Source organism: Apis florea, unplaced genomic scaffold, assembly GCF_048593485.1.
Source record: "Apis florea isolate Af1SG1 unplaced genomic scaffold, ASM4859348v1 contig_3802_pilon, whole genome shotgun sequence".
NCBI classification, from domain to species: Eukaryota; Metazoa; Arthropoda; class Insecta; order Hymenoptera; family Apidae; genus Apis; species Apis florea.
In genome coordinates, this window is record NW_028256863.1 from 2316696 (window position 1) to 2339262 (window position 22567).

At 28.0% G+C, this 22567-nt stretch overlaps 4 protein-coding genes and 1 long non-coding RNA gene across 38 annotated transcripts; 2 read left to right on the top strand and 3 right to left on the bottom strand.

Annotated features, from left to right (window-relative positions):
* Positions 1–18: 18 nt before the first annotated feature.
* Positions 19–11911, bottom strand: Zasp66 (PDZ_signaling and DUF4749 domain-containing protein Zasp66). Of its 34 annotated transcripts, none has more exons than XR_015294894.1 (10): positions 11587–11864; positions 10494–10619; positions 9418–9641; positions 8701–8857; positions 3539–3694; positions 3297–3347; positions 2557–2645; positions 1017–2124; positions 877–915; positions 19–392 (listed from the first exon to the last, which is right to left on the bottom strand). XR_015294894.1 is itself a non-coding variant. In XM_012485195.3 (10 exons), exons 2-10 carry the CDS (start codon positions 10605–10607, stop codon positions 300–302), a joined length of 915 nt encoding a protein of 304 aa, XP_012340649.1. In that variant the 5' UTR covers positions 10608–10619; positions 11587–11864; the 3' UTR covers positions 19–299. The 34 variants fall into 34 exon arrangements, 28 of the variants coding, with proteins under 28 accessions (XP_012340649.1, XP_012340646.1, XP_003692820.1 ...); XM_012485195.3 differs by having other exon boundaries at positions 1017–1161; positions 9571–9641; XM_012485192.3 differs by having other exon boundaries at positions 1017–1161; positions 9511–9641.
* LOC147656195 (uncharacterized) lies at positions 11019–11552 on the top strand. The gene is made up of 2 exons (XR_015294900.1): positions 11019–11215; positions 11280–11552. It is a non-coding gene; the product is annotated as an uncharacterized LOC147656195 (long non-coding RNA).
* A 236-nt stretch (positions 11912–12147) lies between the features above and the next one.
* On the bottom strand, positions 12148–14562 carry LOC100870183 (isovaleryl-CoA dehydrogenase, mitochondrial). The gene is made up of 8 exons (XM_012485326.3): positions 14095–14562; positions 13795–13884; positions 13511–13732; positions 13087–13414; positions 12904–12997; positions 12723–12813; positions 12482–12650; positions 12148–12411 (listed from the first exon to the last, which is right to left on the bottom strand). Exons 1-8 carry the CDS (start codon positions 14233–14235, stop codon positions 12278–12280), a joined length of 1269 nt encoding a protein of 422 aa, XP_012340780.1. The 5' UTR covers positions 14236–14562; the 3' UTR covers positions 12148–12277.
* Positions 14559–19699, top strand: RpIII128 (RNA polymerase III subunit RpIII128). The gene is made up of 16 exons (XM_003692777.4): positions 14559–14930; positions 14992–15146; positions 15222–15398; positions 15471–15762; positions 15826–15983; positions 16078–16183; positions 16259–16444; positions 16524–16637; positions 16706–16906; positions 16993–17270; positions 17373–17512; positions 17587–18179; positions 18272–18518; positions 18606–18770; positions 18835–18965; positions 19037–19699. Exons 1-16 carry the CDS (start codon positions 14853–14855, stop codon positions 19418–19420), a joined length of 3405 nt encoding a protein of 1134 aa, XP_003692825.1. The 5' UTR covers positions 14559–14852; the 3' UTR covers positions 19421–19699.
* On the bottom strand, positions 19510–21945 carry Pdxk (pyridoxal kinase). Its single transcript, XM_003692778.4, has 7 exons — positions 21411–21945; positions 20929–21028; positions 20700–20843; positions 20496–20616; positions 20269–20411; positions 20014–20193; positions 19510–19917 (listed from the first exon to the last, which is right to left on the bottom strand). Exons 1-7 carry the CDS (start codon positions 21495–21497, stop codon positions 19802–19804), a joined length of 891 nt encoding a protein of 296 aa, XP_003692826.2. The 5' UTR covers positions 21498–21945; the 3' UTR covers positions 19510–19801.
* Positions 21946–22567: the final 622 nt, after the last annotated feature.

The window sequence follows — 22567 nt, forward strand, 5'->3', positions numbered from 1 at the left end:
ATAAAATAATATTCATTATTTCATATGTGATTCACACTTAATGTTTATTTGCTTGTATGATTTTTAAAATAAGGAAAAATTTAATATACATGATGATATAATTTCTGCATAAATAAAATTCACAGCACCATGTAAAAATTTACAGAAGCTTCATGTTTAATGTTTCATTTAATAATTTTGCATTATTTTAACAAGTTTCTTTTATTATGTTTAATTTTTAATTTGTTGCAATGGACAATAAATAAAATATATATATATATATGTATATTAATAAGATATATTTATAATCAGTTCTTAAATTAATAATCAGTTTGTCCCAAAACACTATACATAATCCTCTTGAAGCTGTTACTTTGATGGATTTTTTCACCATCATCATCGAGAATATTTACCTAGAAAGAAATTATAAATTTCCATTATTCTTGGAAGTAAGCAACAATATTAATAAACTTCACAAATATTGAAAATTATCGTAATGATAACTATTCAACTTGATATTTGAATGAATAATTAAATTGAATTATAATTTTTAGATGAATTTTAGTTTTTCAAATATTTAGGGAAAATTTAGGAAAAAATCTATATTGTCACAAAATATCTATACATAAACATATAATATTATATAAATATATAAAAATTATTCATCTATTCAATTTTGATGTAAAATTTTATAATTGTTCATATAAATTTTTATTTATATGTAAAAAGACCTAAAACTTTGATTCTCGATTAAATAAATATTGATTATTAATTTATCATAATTTCGATATTAAAAATTTTTTAATACAAAAAACGTTATATAATATATATAACGTGATATAAAATAAATAAATGCTAAAATATAACAAAAATTTAAATATTTAAAGTTTTACTTACGTAAGGTCCTGCAGGACTTTTTGGTCGAGGGTGATATACCTGAGAATATTAGTTTATAAAATAAGAAATGAATAATAATAATAATAATTTTAGAGATTTTATTGAATTAATTATTGAATTTAATTATTTTTTATACGTACTCTATTTTGATTAACTTTTTGCGGAGAGAAAACACCGGTGCGTGCCGGTTGTTTCACTTCTTGTACAGTATCGCCGAGCGCTTCTTCTTGCAGAGCCTTGTAAGCCTCGCTTTTACTCGGGTCATACTTCATAGGTTTCTTCGCGCTGTACCATTACATTGTACACATGGACTATTTTTAATTTATTTGCCTTGATTTTGTCAAATCGATTAGCAATAGCCAGGGTTATATCATCAACTATATTTGTTCGAGAGCGACTTTCAGACTGCTTCCATGCTTTTTTTCATTAATCCTTTTTCATTAGTCATGAATATATCTGAACTAAATTTTTAATGCTTTTTCTCGAGAATCGTATGTGATTTTAATTCTTAATTTTTATTTTTATTAAATATATTATATAATGCTTCATATTGATAATAATTTATAATTCTCGAGAAATGCTTTTTCATTATAAGTACATGTAATTATTATAAAATTAGTAAAGCTACTAATTTACATGAACATTTACTATGATTAATTATTGATTATTTTCAACAATACACCATGCAAATGTATAGTATTGTTATTTTACAAACTTTTTTCGTAACTTATTTTTTAATATTTATGTCGACTCTTTATCAACTCTACTCGATATTATTAATAAAACAAACTGCAATAATTGTATCATAATCCTAATAAATAATGATATTTTACAGACATTTTATTATGAATAATAAACTAAAACAAAACTCATTCGAATAAGTAAACACTTGGTCGAACGCTAATCAAAACTTCAATCACAAATAGTCACGTTCATTTGTCTCATTAAAATAAATAAATAAATAAATAAGAAATATATAATACAATTATTATTTTCAGTAATGAAAAAGAAACAATTTTGAGACAAAAAACGTGATTTATGCGAAAACCGAGAAAAAATTTGAAACTACGAATTTACTATGCACCGTGCGAGAAGCATCGAAAAACGTCTCGAACTGAATATTAATTTGGTTTATTGAATTGCGGCCACACATTCTTCGAGGAGGCGGCTTTAGCCTGTTCTTTCAAGATTCTCGCTTGTTCTTCTATCTCTTGTTTCTGTTTCACGAAGGAAAAATCTATGAAAATGCTGGAAAACAAATAAACTGCGCGTGAGTGTGTGTCATTCATTTACAAAGAATATAACAGTGTAAGAACTGAGCTGCGATTTCTTTTCTATGTCCATACTTCTTATATTATGATTATGTTTCCTCGACAGAATCTATCTTCGATTTAATATTTCCAACCAATATCCCTTCCAGATAAAATATAGATCATTCTTCTGATACATCATTATTTAAGAATTATAATTTAAAAATAAATCCGTTAGTCGATGGCGTAAAAAAATTATTAACTGCTCAGAGTTAATAGTTTGATAAGTAGCAGCATTCAGCAAAAATCAAATTGTATTATTAAATCGTATTATTAATGCTAGTAATTTTATTATTATGCTTTATTTGCAAGCTATATACAGTATATTAACTTTTATTTTGTATAATACTTTTATACTATTATTACTTACGGTATAGCAGATGCTTGGCATTTTATAGTATCGGCAATATTTTCTTCGGAATAGAGTCCGATCGGCGAGTTAAATTGTTTGTGGACAACCTAATAACAAAATTAAATGAGACAATAAATGATAATTACAATCATTACAAAATAATTAAAATTACTATTGTTGATTTCTTTTCATTTTCTTCTTTTCTTCTCCTTTTTTTTTTTTTTTTTTTTTGCTTTTTACACAAGTAAATTTCTAAATGTTTACAATTTACTCAAAAACTTATCACTTTTGAAAATATTAATTTAAACATTGCGTTTCATTGTAGCGATTTGATACAAGAATTATTCGATAATGTTTGACATATTTGACTTATTTAGTTATATGCAATTTAATTAAATAATTTCAATTCAGCATCGTAAATTATGCTCGAATATGATATTTAAAGTTGGAAAGAAATCCTCAGATCGAGTTCTCTGATGAGGATTTTTTTTTTTTATATTCTAAATCTAAACTTAATTCAATAAATTCGGTTAGAACAGCCTTTTGCATGAATAACGTTCATAATGTAGATAATATTGAAAATCGATCGAAAATGATTAATTAGCGATAAAAATATCGATCGCATGCCGTATTATTGATTGACATTTGCAAGTGGTCGGAAAAAAAAATTAAAAGATAACGATATCGTTCTTAATCAAAGCAAAAGCATCAGTTGATGATTGAAAGCGAAAGCAACTTGAGAATAAAATAATCCAAACCTTTGGAACTTCATTCGGTCCCAAGACACGTTGAAGTACCGTTTCTGCCACCTAATCAGATGTTATATATTTACAAATTAATATCTTGTAATTGTGATCTTTAATGTTTAACAACATGTTTCGACGAAGAAGAAAGAATTGTTCGTTCTCTTTCAAGCGAATCGGAATAAAGGACAATTTTTCTTTTTTTTTTTTTTTCGTAAATAAAAGCCGTTTATAACACGAGATCAAACAAAACGCACCTTTTGTTTCATAGCAACTTCTGGATGAGCAGGTTCGTAATGATGCGGCGCCGCCCTGATCATCGGGTTTGGATGATGGCGCAAGTAGCACTCCCCGAGAGGAGCATCCTTTTTGATCTTTGCACCTGGCAAGACCAGAGGTGTTGTGCGGTACGGCTAAATATCAACATGAACAATATTTCAATTAATTTCGACTCGATGAATACGATGTCGTATTCGTTTCGTTTATAAATCATTAGTTTAATCAAATATTTCTGAACTGTATGTCTTAAATGAGGGGAAAGATAAATTTTTTAATAAACCTCGTAAATTTTTTAAACGTTTCCAATAAGCTAAGTAGGCGTGGAAATATTCTGCCAAAACGATGTCAATTACAAACTAATGAAATCTAAAATAAACCTCTTTATGAGGCCGTAGTGACCGATAATATCTCATTAATTTTCAACATCGTTGCGATCTATGAATAACCACGTTTAAAAATACATTTCCACGATATGTTAATACGTTGCTTTTCTATGCTGCTTATCTATTTATATTTTATATTATGTTTTTTTCACAGTGATTTTCATATCAATAATTTTTATGTCGAACAAGGCGAAGCAAGGTATTGATAATTTTGTCAAATATTATCGCGACCAAAAGCGAACACGAACTATAAAATGTATACGATTCGATCGTATTATTATCAGATGAAAGTTGATCATGAGGCAACTGAGATTTCAACTTCTTGGCTCGTATCTTGTCAACGAGAGATTTGCATAAAACATTACGTTGCATTACGAACAACCTGTGCTGCCAAATATTTTCGTTGTTGCGTTGAATTACGAAATTATTAAAAATACAATTGAACAGACTTTTCACGAAGAAGAAAGGACAAAATGACAAAAATGAAGAGACAAACTCGTGAAAAAAAAAAAATGCCGAGATCTTCTTCTTTTTCTTCTTTGTTCGTTTTATGCTTGCTCGATTAGAAGAAGCTCGATGGTTGATTTGAATCGTTGGGTGTCGTCATTGTTAAAATATGACGAAAATCAGAATGTCAAGCGGAACGTTGTAGAAAGAACGTGAACGGTAGGATAAGGTTACGCATCGTATTTATAAGACACGGTTGCAAGAATAGAAGATCGAATTCGAATCCAGCTAGCATCGACTTAGCCTCAAAGAATTGGAACAGAGGCAACAACGATTCGAACAATCGAATGCAACGAGAACGTTGAATTTCACGAGAGATATACGTACCGGATAACGATTATAACTATTTCATTATAAATGGATCGGAAACAGTATTTTACAGAATGAGCAACGGTATCTCTCTCTCGAAATAGACGAAGGCCCCTAGCCGGCAAAAATAACGTGTACCTCGTCTGCTGCGAAATCTTTCTCTGTTGCGATCAATGTTTATCAAGTTTCTATTAATTTTTATTCAATTCTTTTTTAATTGAACAAGTAAATTCAAAGGGAAATTAAAATTTCAATCGATTCTTCTTTTTCTTTATCGAGCGTATGTATATATATATATCATTTATAGAAAATGGAAACATTTCGATGAAGCGAATCATTTTTTTTTTTTTGCTATTTAATAAAATATCATCCAATTAAATTCGAATATCGAAACAGTTATTTCAAAAAATATTTATCGATGAATCGAAAAACTACCATTCTAATAATAAGAAAATCTATAATTCTATAATTTCTTTAGTTATAATATACAAGATAGCAAACGTTCTCGATATATTTAATCCATTTCACAGGTTGAAATATTTTCAATTATATACAACGACAAAATTTTCCCTATGTATTTTTCACTTTGCTCACAATGTATCTTTTTTTCAAACCATAACCCGAAAGAATCTTTTTAACGAAACTATTCTTTGGAAAGTGAAGAGGACAAGGTATATCGAGGTTGTATGACCCTCTTGTGTTTGAGTAACCCAGATCTCATTTACGAAAATAGAATAAGATAGCAATGAATAGCCTGTAACGTGGTTACATGCGTTTTATTGCATCGTGTAATGCTATGTAATTCTTCTGTCAACAGAGTCGTTTCTTCCCTTTCATTGTATCGTGTTCTTTATTATTATCTATCATTTCGCGTTAAACTTGAACGAAAATTTGTCTCATTGTCTTTTTCAATGTCATACAGGGATAGAATCGAGACCTAGCCCTAGACTCTTACGATGTCAAGGTTGGCACGCGACTTTGTAAGTCGAAATCTAGATCATCTAACGCTACGTTCACTTCTAAAGCAGATACATGACTTTAATGGTTAATTTATATTTTAATATGTTCGGGAAAAGATTCCTTGGATTAAAACGAATAAAAAGGAAAAAAAACTTTTCATCAAGAACAACACAATTTTCCTCGATACTACTTTTTGAAAATTAAAGCATCGCAGCATACGCTTATTAAACAAAATGTCAAGGTTGCTCGAGATTCGTTTTCTTTTTTCTCTCGATGAAAATTTCCTTTTCTGTTGATCATCGATGATATTAAAAAAATAATTTCTAATAACGATGAATATAAGCGCATAGAAAATGTGAAACATCACATTCGTAATCGTATTAGTATATTCCGATATTATGATGGTGATGAATTATATCGATATATTTCCTTTGAATTTCAATTGACTTGTTTCGTACCCAAAACACGGCAGCCTCCTCCTCTTTCGGCTGGTGTTCGATGTTGTGACGATAAACGGTCGTATAAGCCGGCATTGTTCTTTAATCGAACCGAAGGTTCGTATTCCTGCAACCGATGATTGACCACTCTCAAGGAAAAAAAATTGATTTCTTTTTTTTTTTCCTCGTTTATATCGAGATGTCGTTACACTCTTTCTCTTTTTTCCTGGACCTCTCTCTTCTTACGAATATGTATTCGCTAACGCACTGTCTCGTTGCGCGGGCGGCACTAACTCTGGTCTTTTCCACGCGACTCCTCTTGCGCTCTTTCTTCTCCTCTCCACGTATTACCGACACGTATCTCGATCGTTCCCACGTTTACCCTCTTGATCGGTAATACGATCCTTATCTTTCATTTCGTTTCGTTTTCTTTTTTTTTACAATTCTTTTTCAATTTTTGTTTCATCAACTTCTTTCCAGATGTAAAAATTCTGTTATATCGTATAAATAATCGTTTCTAGGGAACGATTACGTTAATTCATTCATTTTCAATTTCGACTTTTATTTTTTTCACTGCAATTTAAAATGATATTTTTAATCGATTGTGTCACATTTGGACTCGTACCAAATCTTGAAAAAGCTTCAGAATATTCATAATAGTTTGAAACAACACGAATGTTTATTGTTTATACCATTGTTTAAATATCTCGAGACTTTCACCGCTTATCCCTATGCGCTTGCCACGTTCATTGAGCATCAAGCAACCAATGCTTTCTTTAGTTTAATGGATCGATCTATGGCTTCGACCTTGGACGAAAAAGTTGTTGTTTTCCTTGGCAGCATCCCTTTTCATCAGAATGTGAATGCTCAACATGTAATGCATTCTCTCGTGAACACCGTTATTGACTTTTCCTTTCTTTTCTGTCAAGATTTTTCCCATAACGCAACGCTTTTAATACTTAACGTAAATTTGATTTCATTCCATGAAATGATAGGAAATGTACAGGAATGTGTGTACATTACGTGATACGTCCCGTTCTTTCCTGGAAATTTGTTCAGATCGATATTTCGTTATTGAAATCGACGACAGGACGACAAGAATGTTTTTTAAACGGAGGCTAGGATCGAAATAGTGTTCCGAAATCGTCCTGGATCGCGTAGTATTGGATCGGAGCGGTGGTTTCGATGCAAAAGCGATATTTATAGCGTGGCAACTGCCTCTACTACGGACTTTCCGGCATCGTAGCGGGCCAACAAAAATATATTCACACTTCGAACATCTCACGGAATAAAGGCGTCTTATGTATTATTTCTCACGAAATTATTACACATGCACACATGTGTATATACACGTGTATATCGATTTTCAAATTTTCCTCGACCGTTCCGATTCCATTTAACGAAGTCGACGAGCTGTATATCGTTACGATAAGAATTTTCATCAACGGCGTAAATTCAAATTCAAACTGGTTGTGATGGATCAACAACCAGAAACTTGAAGGGGAGACACACACACACACAGAGACAATTCGTTCAATGAACGAACGAATTCCTCTTTGACGAATGACTCGATGACTTATGTTTTACGATCATGCGTAGATAACTTCGTATTAAATGTCTGAATCTAATCTATACGTTTCCCAGAGATTGAAACGTACTATTTGAAGTGCATGTTGAAACGGAATGCGGAAATAATGAATTAACTTCGACAAATATTCTGTCATCTCGCATCTCCCCCCCGGTGATAATTCAACTATAAGTTATTGAATTTCAAACTGGTTTTCGATTTATTTCAGAACGCGCAACTTGCCAAATGTGATCGTCTGCCCCGCTCTTTGAAATCTAATAATTTACACAGATGTTTACACGGTATAATTACATATGTGCGTGAATTGATTACACGAGAGACGACAATACAAACTATGAGGAAAACTATAAAGCCGTCTCAGGTGACAAAATATTATGATGAAAAAAAACATGCATTACATATTTTGAGATGTAAGAAAAGACGAAAGATTCGTAAAAACTTCAAAAGAATGCATTCAACAAATGTGTTAAAGATGCACGATTCTCGTTTTTCTTTAGAGATACGTTGGTACGTTGTATTTACGAGTCAACGAACTTCTCTTTAAACTAAGCAGGCGGCGTTTACATTTTCAACAAATTTAGGAAGCGCTAAAACGCAGTTTCGCCTTAGAGAATCGAAAGATCGAAATTGCAATCTCCTCTGCCATTGTCTTTACGAAACGAATTACTGTATTCGATATCTTTTCCATAAATACAGTTTCTAAGATAGAAAGATCGAGCAAAGAGGCCTGTTGTTCAAACGGTTGACCATATTACGTATTTACGTGTCTCATTGTTGAATCAATTTTATTACAAATTAAATACGAATTTAAGGATAGAATTTACAAAATTCTTAAAAATTGCAAGAGCCTCGAGAGAGTTTTAATCTTAAAATGGATTTGCACGATGGATTTATAATTTGTTTGCTCACTCTTGAATGAATTCGTGCTACGTGAACTGTGTTCTATTCAAATATACCTGCGACAAATAGGCTCTCTCCTCGCGAACTTCATCGAGATGCTCGTGTGGCAAGTAAAGGCGATCCGGCGAGGGTGTGGGCCGATTGTATTCGTCGATGGAAGGCGGTGGTACAGGACTCTTCGGTAATTCCGGCGGTAATTTCCGTTGTTTGGCTCTATATCGAAATAGGAAAGCACCTTATTTAATGCGAAAATAGTGCGAAAAGAATTCTCAAAAATCTCACGAGAGCCTCGATGATATTTTCGACGATCATTTTCATTCATCCGGATTGTCGCACAGATTGCATTATTTGACATTAATATAGCATGCATGTGCGTAGCGAAAGTACGAACGATTAGAAGCATGATGAAAGCTGATCGAGGCCTGTATTAGAAAAAAAGTAATAACTTAAAGCTATTGTTTTTTTATTTTAACCTTTAAACTTTTGTACATCAACTTTTTAAATTAATTTTGATTTCATTTAATTCCCCGCAAATAAAATATATTTGGAGCAAGAAAGAAAATGATCGTCGAATTAACGATGATATTTCTTGATGTGGTGAGCTGTCAATCAGGCGCTGCGATTAAAGCATGTTAAAAAAAAAAAAAAAAAATATTGGAAAAAAGATCTGAATACAAAGCGTTAATAATCAATTTTTACGTAGCGATAATAGCATAGCGATAGCGATGCTATAAATCGAGCGCATAATAACAAAGGTGGAATTGCTTTCTGACAGACTAGTGACCGCAGCCCTGTCGCCAGTGTTCAACTCGAAAATCGGAGATGACGTGGTAATGTTGATACGAGATGCTTTCGACGGCTCAGACCTTTCGATCACGAGCCTTATTGATTCAGAGTTTTGAAGAAGATTCTGGGCGTCTACATGCCTCACATCTCGCGCGTCGTAATCATCAATTTTCTTGATCACATCACCCCTCTGGAGCGTCTCGTTCTCCGACTGTAAGTAAAAAAAAAAAATTTCACCATAATAAGATAACTATCCCATGTAGTGATTTTATTAATCGATTAATTAAATTACATAAAAATTCTATTCTATCGAGATATCATCGTCGAAAATATATATGTTATATATATGTAAACAAGCATAAACGTTAATTTTTATTAGCTGTGTTATCAACAAATTTAGTTTTAAGCTAATCTTCAGAAACACAAATATTGTAAACATTAATTTTTAATTCGTTTTAATTTATCGTGGAAAAGAAACGTATGGGCTTTCTTTTTTATTTAATCCGGAACCATGTAATAAAGTAATATGGAATTATGCTTGAATGATTTGGACCACGTTCAAATGCGTCTATGATTTCTCTTTATTGCATTTAATAATCATGCCAGAGAGAATGCCAGTCGAGAGAGGATCGAAAAGATGCACGAGATTAGGTCACACGTGTTGGCTAGATATGATCACGATATTTAACCATTATATGCATATGATGTGATAAAATTTGCAAGTTTTCTTTTCTTTTTTTTTTTTTTGTTTAAAAACGTGACAATACAATATTAATTTTCGAATAAAAATCTGTTTATATTCGTATATATATATATATATTGAATTAAGTATCAATACAACACAAGTATATATAAGCAGGAGTTTTATTAGAGAATAAATATCTATTCTTTGCAGTTTCTTTTTTTTTTTTTTCTTTTTCTTTCTATTTACACAATAAATAAAGATTTGCCATATGTCCAATAATATTTATAGGCAGCAAGCTATTCGCATCTAACAATAGTAGATCGATACATGTATTAAGCGGAATTGCTTGTTGAAAAATGAGATGAAAGGAAAACTCACGCGGGTGACGACGATCGGCGTACCCAAATCAGCGCCTCCGGCGATACGTATTCCCCAAGGTTTGCCGGTGCTGGATCTCTTAAGCTTCACGATTATTGTTTGTTTCCTCGTCATGCTCTATTCTGTCTATCAGAACAACGCAATCCCTTGTTTATAAAGAAATCAATCAGGGCCAATTGTGTTAGGTTGAAAATTGGAAATAAGATAGGAGCGAGAGAAATCCGAGAAAATTAAAAAAAAAAAAAAAGAAAAAGAAATGAACAATTTTTCTGATTGTAAATCAGGAAATCAAACTGCGAAATCGATGATAAAAGTTGAAATGATATGAATTTACGACGAGTCGAAGCAATATCGAACCCGTGCTTACGCTCTTTACTGGCAAACGAGAACTACTGGCTGCACTGCCACTTGATTTTGACAGGGTTTACTTCTGCGAGCTTAGTTACCCAACTACCGGTCCGCCGCTTCTGCTATTCTGGCCCCATTTCGAATTGGCATACCGTATGTATTGTTCTGGTCCGACCTGCACTCGTTTCTCTGGCATTTACGGCCTCCCTATCTTTGCTATGCACATTGATAGGATCTCTAATGATCTCGTATAAAAGTATATGTATCGCACGATTAAAATTAATAATAAATTTTCACCATGATCATCGCCACTTTCAAAGGGCAATCTTCATTTTATGAAGCAAATTTTCAAACGATGCGACGAATACAATAAGGTAACTTAGAAATTTGTTACACATATAGAAATGTTTCAATTATACGACGATATATCTACATCAGGAATCAGGAAAGCTTTTCTGACGAGCACTAAATAAATATGTTGAATTAAACATAAATCGTTTTATTAATACATTCGGAAAACAATTCAATGGGTTCTTTTCTTCAAATTCACGAAGGAAAAATACATCCATGTGGATACATAATGGCACAATACTATAATGTAGAAAAAGAACAATGCAGGATAAAATATGTGCTATGTATATATGTATTGAATATTCATATTATATTATCAATAATATACAAAGGAAGATAAATAAAAAAAAAAAATTTTTTTTAGAATTTGATGAAGAACTTGTTGCATACTCACATAAGTTTCGTAAAAGTTGCTTATGGAGAACTTAAGAGACATTTTTTTTTCGTTTCACGGAATTCTCAACACTGCACTGCACTTTATTCTCTTTCACAATGACATCTGCGAATACTTCCTCACCCTTCGAAACTTCCTCTTCCCTATGTAGCTTCGATCTAATTACTTTGACTGCACTGTGATTAATGAAACTAAATCAAGAAAGAAACAAGAAAAGATAGTACATAGACTAAACTGAGAGAAAGAGAGTGTAGTACGTAAGTTTGACTTAAATTAGCAACCTATAGCGCGAAAGGTTAGTCAATCATAGTTTTAAGATAGTGTCGTTCTAGTGACTCATTTATCTCAATTTATACAATTCTAAAAAAAAATACACATATCAAAGTGATGTGTAAATAGGCAATAAATTATATATTATTTGTTTGTCAATAGCTCGTATATAGTATTGTTAATCTGTTAAAAAAAATAAATATGAATATTTGTATAGTGATCAACTGAAAATTTTTAAAAATTTTTAAATAATTGCTATGATAAGGAATAAAATAATATATATCATTAAAATTAATCAATATATATTTTTATTTTTGATCTTTAGAAAAGATAAAGTGTATATATATATATTAAAACCATTTTAAAAAAAATTACTTAAATTATAATGTTTTCAAGAGATTCAAATTAATAGTATTTTTATTCATGAGTATTCTTCGCTAATCGCTCTACTAATTACCATTCGACGAATCTCACTGGTACCAGCACCAATTTCATATAATTTTGCATCCCTTAATAATCTTCCAGTAGGATAGTCATTTATATAGCCATTTCCACCTATAAAAATTATGTAGATTTAAAGAAATATTTAAAAGCAATAAATTTTTGTCAAAGATAAATAATTTACCTAGTATTTGAATTGCGTCCAACGCAACATTGGTCGCGCATTCAGCAATGTGAAGTATTACCGCGGCACAATCTTTTCGATTTATATATCCTGCATCACAAGATCTAGCTACAGAATACAAATAACTTCTACAAGCACTTAAACTCGTATACATGTTTGCAATTTTCCCCTAAAATATTAATATCATTTTTAAATATTTAAAAGTTTTAACACAAATACATAAGAAAAAAAATTAATACACCTGTATCATTTGAAATTCCGCTATACGTTTTTCAAATTGTTTCCTCACATGCGCATATTCAAATGCCACGTCGCAACAAGCCTGAATGATTCTAAAATGATGTAAAATATATATCAGAATATATATCAAAATATATATATCAAAATAAATTTGTAAAACTTAATATAGCTAAAAATCTTACCCTAAAGGGCCTGCTGCTAACATTACACGTTCCAAATCTAGGCCACTAAATAATACGTAAATACCTTTGTTTACTTGTCCAAGTACATTTTTAACTATAATTAATAATAATGATTTATAGAACGTAAAGAGAACGTAAGAATAAAACATCAAAGTTTTATTCAATTTATAAAGACAATATTACCTGGAACTTTACAATCTTGAAATATAAGTTCACCAGTGTTAGAACCTCGCATACCTAATTTATCTAATTTTTGAGTTGTACTAAAACCTTCGAAATCTCGTTCTACGATAAATGCCGTAATACCATGTTGCTGTTTAATCGCATTTGGGTCCGTTTTTGCGTAAACGATAAGAGTATCAGCATCAGGACCATTTGTAATCCAAAATTTATGACCGTTTAAAATATAATAATCACCCTTTCTTTCAGCTTGCAATTTCATAGAAACTACGTCGGATCCGGATGTCGATTCTGACATCGCAAGCGCTCCGATATGTTCTCCGCTACATAACTATATACAAAATTCAAATATATTATATATATTACATACATATTACACACATATACAAAACAAAATAGTTATTAAATTTAATATTTGCAATATTACCTTTGGCAAATATTTATGCTTTTGTTCTTCTGTCCCATTTCTGTGGATTTGATTTACACATAAATTTGAATGTGCGCCATAACTAAGACCTATGGCTGCAGATGCCCTACTCAATTCCTCTATAACAATGACATTATCTAAATACGTACCACCTGTACCACCATATTCAGATTTTGCAGTTATTCCTAATAAACCTAACTTGCCGAGTTTCTTCCAGAATTCCTAAAAATAATAAATATAGCCAAAATAATATTTTATTCTTCCTAAAATATTCCGTTACTTACTCGGAGTTCATCGAAATTATTCTTCTTGTCAATTTCAGCCGCTTTTGGAGCAAGTTCTTTTTGAGCGAAATTAAATATCAATTGTCGTAGCTATAAAAAAAATAACATGTTTTTTTCTTTATTAATATCCATATTAATTTTTTATCATAATTGGGGTAAATAGAAAAAATTGAATTTCATTCATTAAGATATCGATTAAAATTTAAATCGATATTATTAAAATATTTGTATTGAATATCAAGTTCAGTGTTATAATAAGTCAAAATATATTCTATTCAATTCCATTATAATTTTACTAACCTCTTTCTGTTGTTCATTTAATCCAAATATATTATCATCTATTTTGTAATATTGGGAAAAATATCTTATATTAAATATTTTATTCGATATTGAAATTTTTGTTAAAAATGATTTCGTAAATTTATTAATAAAAAATTTCATATTTTTATATTAATCCAGAATTTTATATAAAATTAATATACACTTATAACGGTATATGTACAAAATCGTAATTATCTTACATTTAATCAACATTACTTATACATAAAAATAATCATATTTATATCTATTTAAATAAACTAAAATTTTTTATTTTTTTTATTTTTTTTTATTAATACTCTTAAAATATTGATATAAATCTCTCGTATTATTTAATTTTAATATAATTAAATAGATGATAGATTTTATAAAATAATTCATTATAAATAATATAATGTGCTACAACATGCTTCTTATTTAAGTATGAAGTATATATATATATATATATATTGTATTCACATTACCTTTTGATCATGTGTTTACATCAAATTTATTCAATTTTCATATTTATACGTATAAATATTGTTTCCTTGTATTTATTTTTCACATGTAATTAATAATAATTTTTAATAATTTTTAATAATTTATATTGTGTTACATTTTCATATTATTATGAATATTACTACGAAAATAATTCGATTAAATATAGGTTAAAAGAATACAGTAAAAAAATTATCTTTTTTATCAAGATTTTTTAATATATTGAATATTATAATTTTATATTTTTTATAAATATAAAAATGGGAGAAATGAAAATTAATGTTCACAGTCGTATTAAATCGGAAGAAAAATTTAATAAAGTAGTGAAACACATTCAGGTATGAAAAAGGTTATATCAAGTTTATTATAAAATAATTGATAATAAAATCATATTTATAGGATAAATGGAAACTCGTACCTGCTTTTCTTAAGGGAAAAGGTCTTGTTAAGCAACATATTGATTCCTTTAATTATTTTATAAATGTGGAAATAAAAAAAATTGTAAAAGCAAATGAAAAAGTACTTAGTGACGCCGATCCTTTATTTTATGTAAAGTAAGTAATATTATCAATGTATAATATTATTATATTATCAATTATATTTTATCATGTAGCATATTTTTTTTACAGATATTTAAATGTTCATGTTGGTTTACCTGATGTTGAAGAAGGTTTTAATGTAACACGTTCTACTACGCCACATGAATGTCGTTTAAGGGATTTAAATTATTCTGCTCCGATTACAGTTGATATTGAATACATTAGAGGTCATCAACCAATAATTAAAAATAATTTACTGATTGGAAGGTATAAAGTAGAAATTTGAAAATAATAATAATTATCAATTATTAATATAAAAAGAATTATTTTCTTTTTTAGGATGCCTATTATGCTAAGAAGTTCAAATTGTGTATTAACTGGCAAATCTCATTTTGAATTGGCAAAAATGAACGAATGTCCTCATGACCCTGGCGGTTATTTTATAGTAAATGGTCAAGAAAAAGTAATTTTGATACAAGAACAAATGCTTAGAAATAGAATTATTCTTGAAGAAGATAGTAAGGGATGTATTGTCGCATCTTGTAATAGTGTTACTCATGAAAGGAAAACGAAAACTAATATAGTGGGCAGAGCTGGAAGATATTATATGAGACATAATATTTTTCAAGATGTAAGTAAACTTTAACTTATGAAGTAAAATTTTGATTATATTTTATAAAACATGTATTATTAGGATATACCTGTGACAATAATATTTAAAGCAATGGGAATTGTAAGTGATCAAGAAATTATGCAACTTATTGGTACAGAAGAAGAATTTATGAAAAAATTTGCACCAAGTTTAGAAGAATGTCATGTTTTAAATGTATTTGCTCAAAATCAGGCATTAAGGTATTAATTTAGTTTAAGAACTAATAATAATAATATTAATATGTATATAATATAAATTATAAATTATAAATATTAATTTCAAATGATGTTTTAGATTTCTTAGTAATAAAAGAAAACAAAAAAGATACTCAGTCATAAAATCTAGTATTACAGATGAAATGAAAGATGCATTGGCAACTAATATTTTATCACATGTTCCTGTTAGTAATTTAAAAATAATAATTATTAAACATTGATTATTGCGAATAATATAATATTGTTAATATCTATTATAGGTCATAGATTTTAATTTTAAGATGAAAGCAACTTACATTGCTTTAATGATTCGTAAAGTTATGAAAGCACAATCCGATGGAAAACTTGTAGATGATAGAGATTATTATGGTAATAAACGATTAGAATTGGCTGGTTCTTTGCTATCTTTGATGTTTGAAGACTTATTTAAAAGATTTAATTGGGAGGTAACACAATACATGATAATATATTAAATAATTCTATTAAAGTTTATAAAAATTGTAATTTTTGACATTATATTTATAGTTAAAACAAATAGCTGATAAAAATATACCAAAAATTAAAGCTGCACAATTTGATATTGTAAAACATATGAGACAAGATCAAATTACCAATGGATTAGCTTTTGCCATATCATCTGTGAGTAAATAAAATATAAAACGCACAGAAATTTTTAAAGATTTAATTAAAAAAATTATATTTAATAGGGTAATTGGACGATTAAACGATTTAAAATGGAACGACATGGAGTTACTCAAGTTTTATCTAGACTTTCTTATATTTCGGCACTTGGAATGATGACACGAGTTAATTCGCAATTTGAAAAAACTAGAAAAGTATCTGGTCCTCGATCTTTACAACCATCTCAATGGGGAATGTTATGTCCTAGTGATACACCTGAAGGAGAAGTTAGCATTACACATACACACATATACATATATATATTTCAATGAAAATTATATTATTTAATACTGCATGCATAAAATTTTTGTAGGGTTGTGGTTTAGTTAAAAACTTAGCTCTTATGACACATATTACTACAGAAATTGATGAAGAACCAATTATTAGATTGGCTTTTAATTTAGGAGTAGAAAATGTTAATATACTTGGCGGTGAAGAAATTAATAATAAAAATGTTTACATGGTTTTTTTAAATGGTAATATTTTGGGTATAGTAAAAAATTATCAGAGATTGGTAAATGTTTTTAGATTACTACGAAGGAAAGGCTTAATAAATGGTTTTGTTTCTATATATACTCAGCATCAACATAGGTAATAATTATCTAAAGTCTAAGTTATTAAGTTACATTATAGAGATGATACGTGATGTTATAGTTTTTTTTAATAATTTCTATTTTATTCATTTATTTATAGATGTATTCAAATTAGTTCTGATGGAGGACGATTATGTAGACCATATATTATTGTACAGAATGGTGATCCTCTTGTACAAGAAGAGCATATAAAATTACTTGAACAAGGAATACGAAGTTTTGAAGATTTTTTACAAGATGGTTAGTATATAGTTAAAAATAAAATTATGAAATCTTACCATATGTGTTTAATAATATTTTTATATTATTATTAGGTTTAATCGAATATTTGGATGTTAACGAAGAAAATGATAGTTCTATCGCATTTAATGAATCACATATTAATGAAAAAACAACGCATTTAGAAATTGAACCATTTACATTACTTGGAGTTTGTGCTGGTTTAGTACCATATCCGCATCATAATCAAAGTCCAAGAAATACTTATCAATGCGCTATGGGAAAACAAGCAATGGGAACAATTGGTTATAATCAACGTAATCGTATCGACACATTAATGTATAATTTAGTTTATCCTCAAACACCTATGGTGAAATCTCGAACAATAGAACTAATAAATTTTGATAAACTACCTGCTGGACAAAATGCAACGATAGCTGTTATGTCTTATAGCGGTTACGATATTGAAGATGCTCTTATTTTAAACAAAGCTTCAATTGATAGAGGATTTGGAAGATGTTTGGTATATAGAAATGCAAAATGTACCTTAAAAAGATATGCGAATCAAACTTATGATCGAATAATGGGTCCATTGATTGACGGTAATACAAAGAAATCTGTTTGGAAACATGAGATAATCGATAGTGATGGAATTGCTGCTCCTGGAGAAATGGTGGAAAATCGAAAGGTTCATTTTTAAATATTCAACATCAACAATCTAATTATATAAATAATTAATAAAATGAATAATAATTGTATTTAATAAATTTTGTCTTATAGGTAATGGTAAATAAATCATCACCAGCTGCAAACATTGGTCCAGTGAATTCTGGTAATGTTCAAACACAAACGGAATATAAAGATGTTCCAGTTGTTTTTAAAGGTCCAGTTCCTGCTTATATTGAAAAAGTTATGATTTCTAGTAATGCAGAAGATGCATTTTTGATTAAATTATTATTAAGACAAACTCGGAGACCTGAAATAGGTGATAAATTTAGTAGTCGACATGGTCAGAAAGGTGTAGTTGGTATGTATTTACATATATTTTGTCACTTAATTTTGCAAAATTTATTATTTATTATTATATATATAATATATATATTTTTATTATTAGGATTAATTGTAGAACAAGAGGATATGCCATTTAATGATTATGGTATATGTCCTGATATGATTATGAATCCACATGGATTTCCTTCACGTATGACAGTTGGGAAATTGATAGAACTGCTTGCTGGAAAAGCAGGTGTTATAAAAGGAGAATTTCATTATGGCACAGGTATATCTATAATAAATTATTGTTTTAATAATTTTTAAAATTTATAATATCTATTTTTATTTAGCATTTGGAGGTTCAAAAGTTGAAGATGTTTGTTCAGAATTAGTAAAGCATGGTTTTAATTATTTGGGCAAGGATTTCTTTTATTCTGGTATTACAGGAGAACCTTTACAAGCATATATTTATTCTGGACCAGTAAGTTAATAATTTTTAATTCTAAAAATCTAATATTAACTATTATTGTAAGGGTATAATTCAAAATATAGGTATATTATCAAAAATTGAAACATATGGTACAAGATAAAATGCATGCTCGTGCTCGAGGGCCGAGAGCTGTATTAACGCGTCAACCAACCGGAGGTCGAGCCAAGGAAGGTGGTTTAAGATTAGGTGAAATGGAACGAGATTGCTTAATTGGATATGGTGCTAGTATGATGCTAATAGAGAGGCTCATGATATCTAGTGATGCATTTGATATTGATGTATGCAACAAATGTGGTTTAATGGCATATAGCGGTTGGTGCCATAGTTGCCGTTCTAGTTCTTGTGTTTCTACAATTTCTATGCCTTATGCTTGCAAATTACTTTTTCAAGAACTTCAATCTATGAACATTGTACCTCGCTTAACATTAAAAAATTATTGTGACTAATTTGAAATAATTTATGAATTATTAAGATTCATTGTAAATATATTATAGTATTATATATGTGGTATTTATTAATTTTTTAAAAATATTAGTAAAAGTCTAAAATATTTTTATTTGATAATATATATAATTTTATTATTTATAAAAATATATGTATTAATTTTTTTGCACTGGAAGACAGTAAAACATTAATTTTTAGAATTGATAAAATTATTTATCAATTATTGTATATATTATTATATGTATATAATGTAATTTATAATAAACAAAATTAATTAATTATTTCATATTTTTAACTAACTGTATAGTATATATACTTAATATAACATATTAATAAACATTATTGATTTTCAGCAGTATGCACATATATTATTATTAATTTTTTTATAATATAAGTGGTTCAGCAAAAAAATGAATTTCTGGATTTTCAATGCAATTCTTATTTTGTATTAAACGTAATTCAATTTTTCTTGCAGGTTCACATTCTTTATCTTGACATGCTGATAATAAAAATTTCGAAAATTATTATTAATTTCTATATATAAATATATATCTTTATCTATATATAGAGATAGATAAATAGTATGAATAAATACCTTGAGAATATTCATAAGTTTTGAGTAAGATATTATATAAACTATTTACAGTTTTTTCAATAGCAATTTTCATATCATCTTGTAAATATGTATGAGCTAAAAATAGAGCAGCAAAAAGATCTCCAGAACCTGTGAATGCAATTGGTATTTTTGGAATATCAATTTTTATTAATTTATTATCTGAAATCAAAATGAATTTTATGTATTTTCTAGATCTTTATTTATTTTAAATGTCAATTTTTATTATTTCATTACCTTTGATTGTGCTAATTATTGTTGTTAATTTATTATTAAGTTCTGTTGATGAAATTGCTACCGTTTGAGGACCCATTTTATGTACTTTTTTTATAGCATTTTCTAAATCAGACATTGTATTGATCTTTATATTACTTAATAATCTAAAATAATTAATATAATATTATAAATTTTAATTTATATACATGTAAAATGTATAAATATTGACATATAAATATTAAACTTACTCTAATTCAAATTGATTTGGTACTACAATATCTGCTAATGATATTATTTCTTTCCTATAAATTTCTTCCAATGTTTCAGGAACATATAATTTTCCATTATCACCCATAACAGGATCACACACTTATATTAAAATATTAAAAATTAATATAAAATTATATTTTTAATGTATAAATTTTAATTATATTTTCAATAAAATTATTTACCATATATAAGATTAGGATTTTTATCTTTTAACATACGAACAACTTCTGCTATTTTTCTTAAGAATGATGCAGAACCAACATATCCAGTAAGTAAATGTGTATAATTAATCAAATTATTTTTTATTAACCCATCTATTAAATCTCCTAGAAACATAATTAATCAATAATTTATATTAATAATTACTTTTTATTTTATTTATAGTGTTTAGAATACTTTCTTCATTCTTACCTAAATCTTTATCATTCAATACTTGACCTCGAAAAATATTGTATCCAGTATGATTGGAAAGTTGAACAGAATTAATTGCATCTGCCTCAAAACCTAACAACTAAAGAAAGAAATTATTATTTTAATATTATTAATTATAAAAAAAATTATATTATAAATGATATGATAATGGAAATCATTTTATTTTTCTATATAATAATCTCTAAAATAATCTCTTCTAAAAAATTTCATTTTAAATTTTTGCACTGAAATAAATCTTTTAAAAATGATAGTCATATTTATATTATTATTATATTACAATAATATAATTTGATTTATATTATATTACTTTTAATATATAAAATTATTAAGTAACAATATGATAGATAATTAAAACTATTTATCCAAACTAACCAAAATTATCTATCAATCAAAATTTGATAGAATTTATAATTGATAAGATGATAACAAATGATGAATTTTACAATGAACATATTGTTCACCTGCAAAGGAAATATTGCACTTTTATTACCAACGTAACCAGACACTACATGACTTTGTATCGAGAGAATCCGTGGTGTTTCTGACATATTGATCAGTTGATATTAAAAATATTTAATTCACAAAATAACAAAAATGACAAAATTTAACGACGCAATTCTAGTATAACTACACACCTTATTGTATAGATTGTTTCAAACACGTATAATACTTTTCATTCATATCTTTTAATGTATGACGCAATTTCTTCAATATTATTATTATATATTTTATTATACAGATTATTTCAAACACATAATACTTTTCATTATCTTTCGTTATTACAAAATTTTTTTCAAAAAATTTTTTTTCAATATTTGAAAATTTTAATATGAATCACTAATATAATATTCAATGTATTTATTTCTTTGTAATACGATTTGAAATACAATTTACAATTTTTTAAATATTTTCAATTTTAATTTCAATATTATTAATTTACTAAAATAAGATTACTATTAATAATTGAAATTGAAATTAAATAATGAAAATTATTATATATATATATATCTTATTTTACATTTATATATATATATATATATATATATATATATATATATATATATATAATTATAAAAAATAAAATAATTTTTTCAGAATAAATCGATAATAAGAAAAAATAAAAGAAGAAATAATTTAATATAATCAGATGAGATACAGAATAGAAGATAATAAAATTAATTAGATATGGGAGTCATCTTTCGCATACATTAATTTTATAGAGCAAGTACAAAAAAAAAATAGGAAAAAAAAAAAAGATAAAATTTTTATTGAAATTAATGTTATCTCCAAAAATTATACATATTCACATTATCATAAATAAGTTGCTATATTTTATGTTATTTTTAAAAAAGCAGAAATTTTGCCGAAAAATGAGTCAATAGAAAAGTTTTCGAAATCAGCGCCATATTATTATTTGGACATTTGAAGTTTGTATGTTATTAGCATAGCAGAATGTGCAAGGAGGTATTCAAGGTTACAGATAACAAACGCAATATTATGCGAAAAAAATAGAGAACATATTCTGTCATTTTGAAGATGTTATATAAAAAATTTATTAATTATTCGTTTTCTATTCAAAATTTCGTAATTTTTGAATAACTTTTAAACTTATATTTTG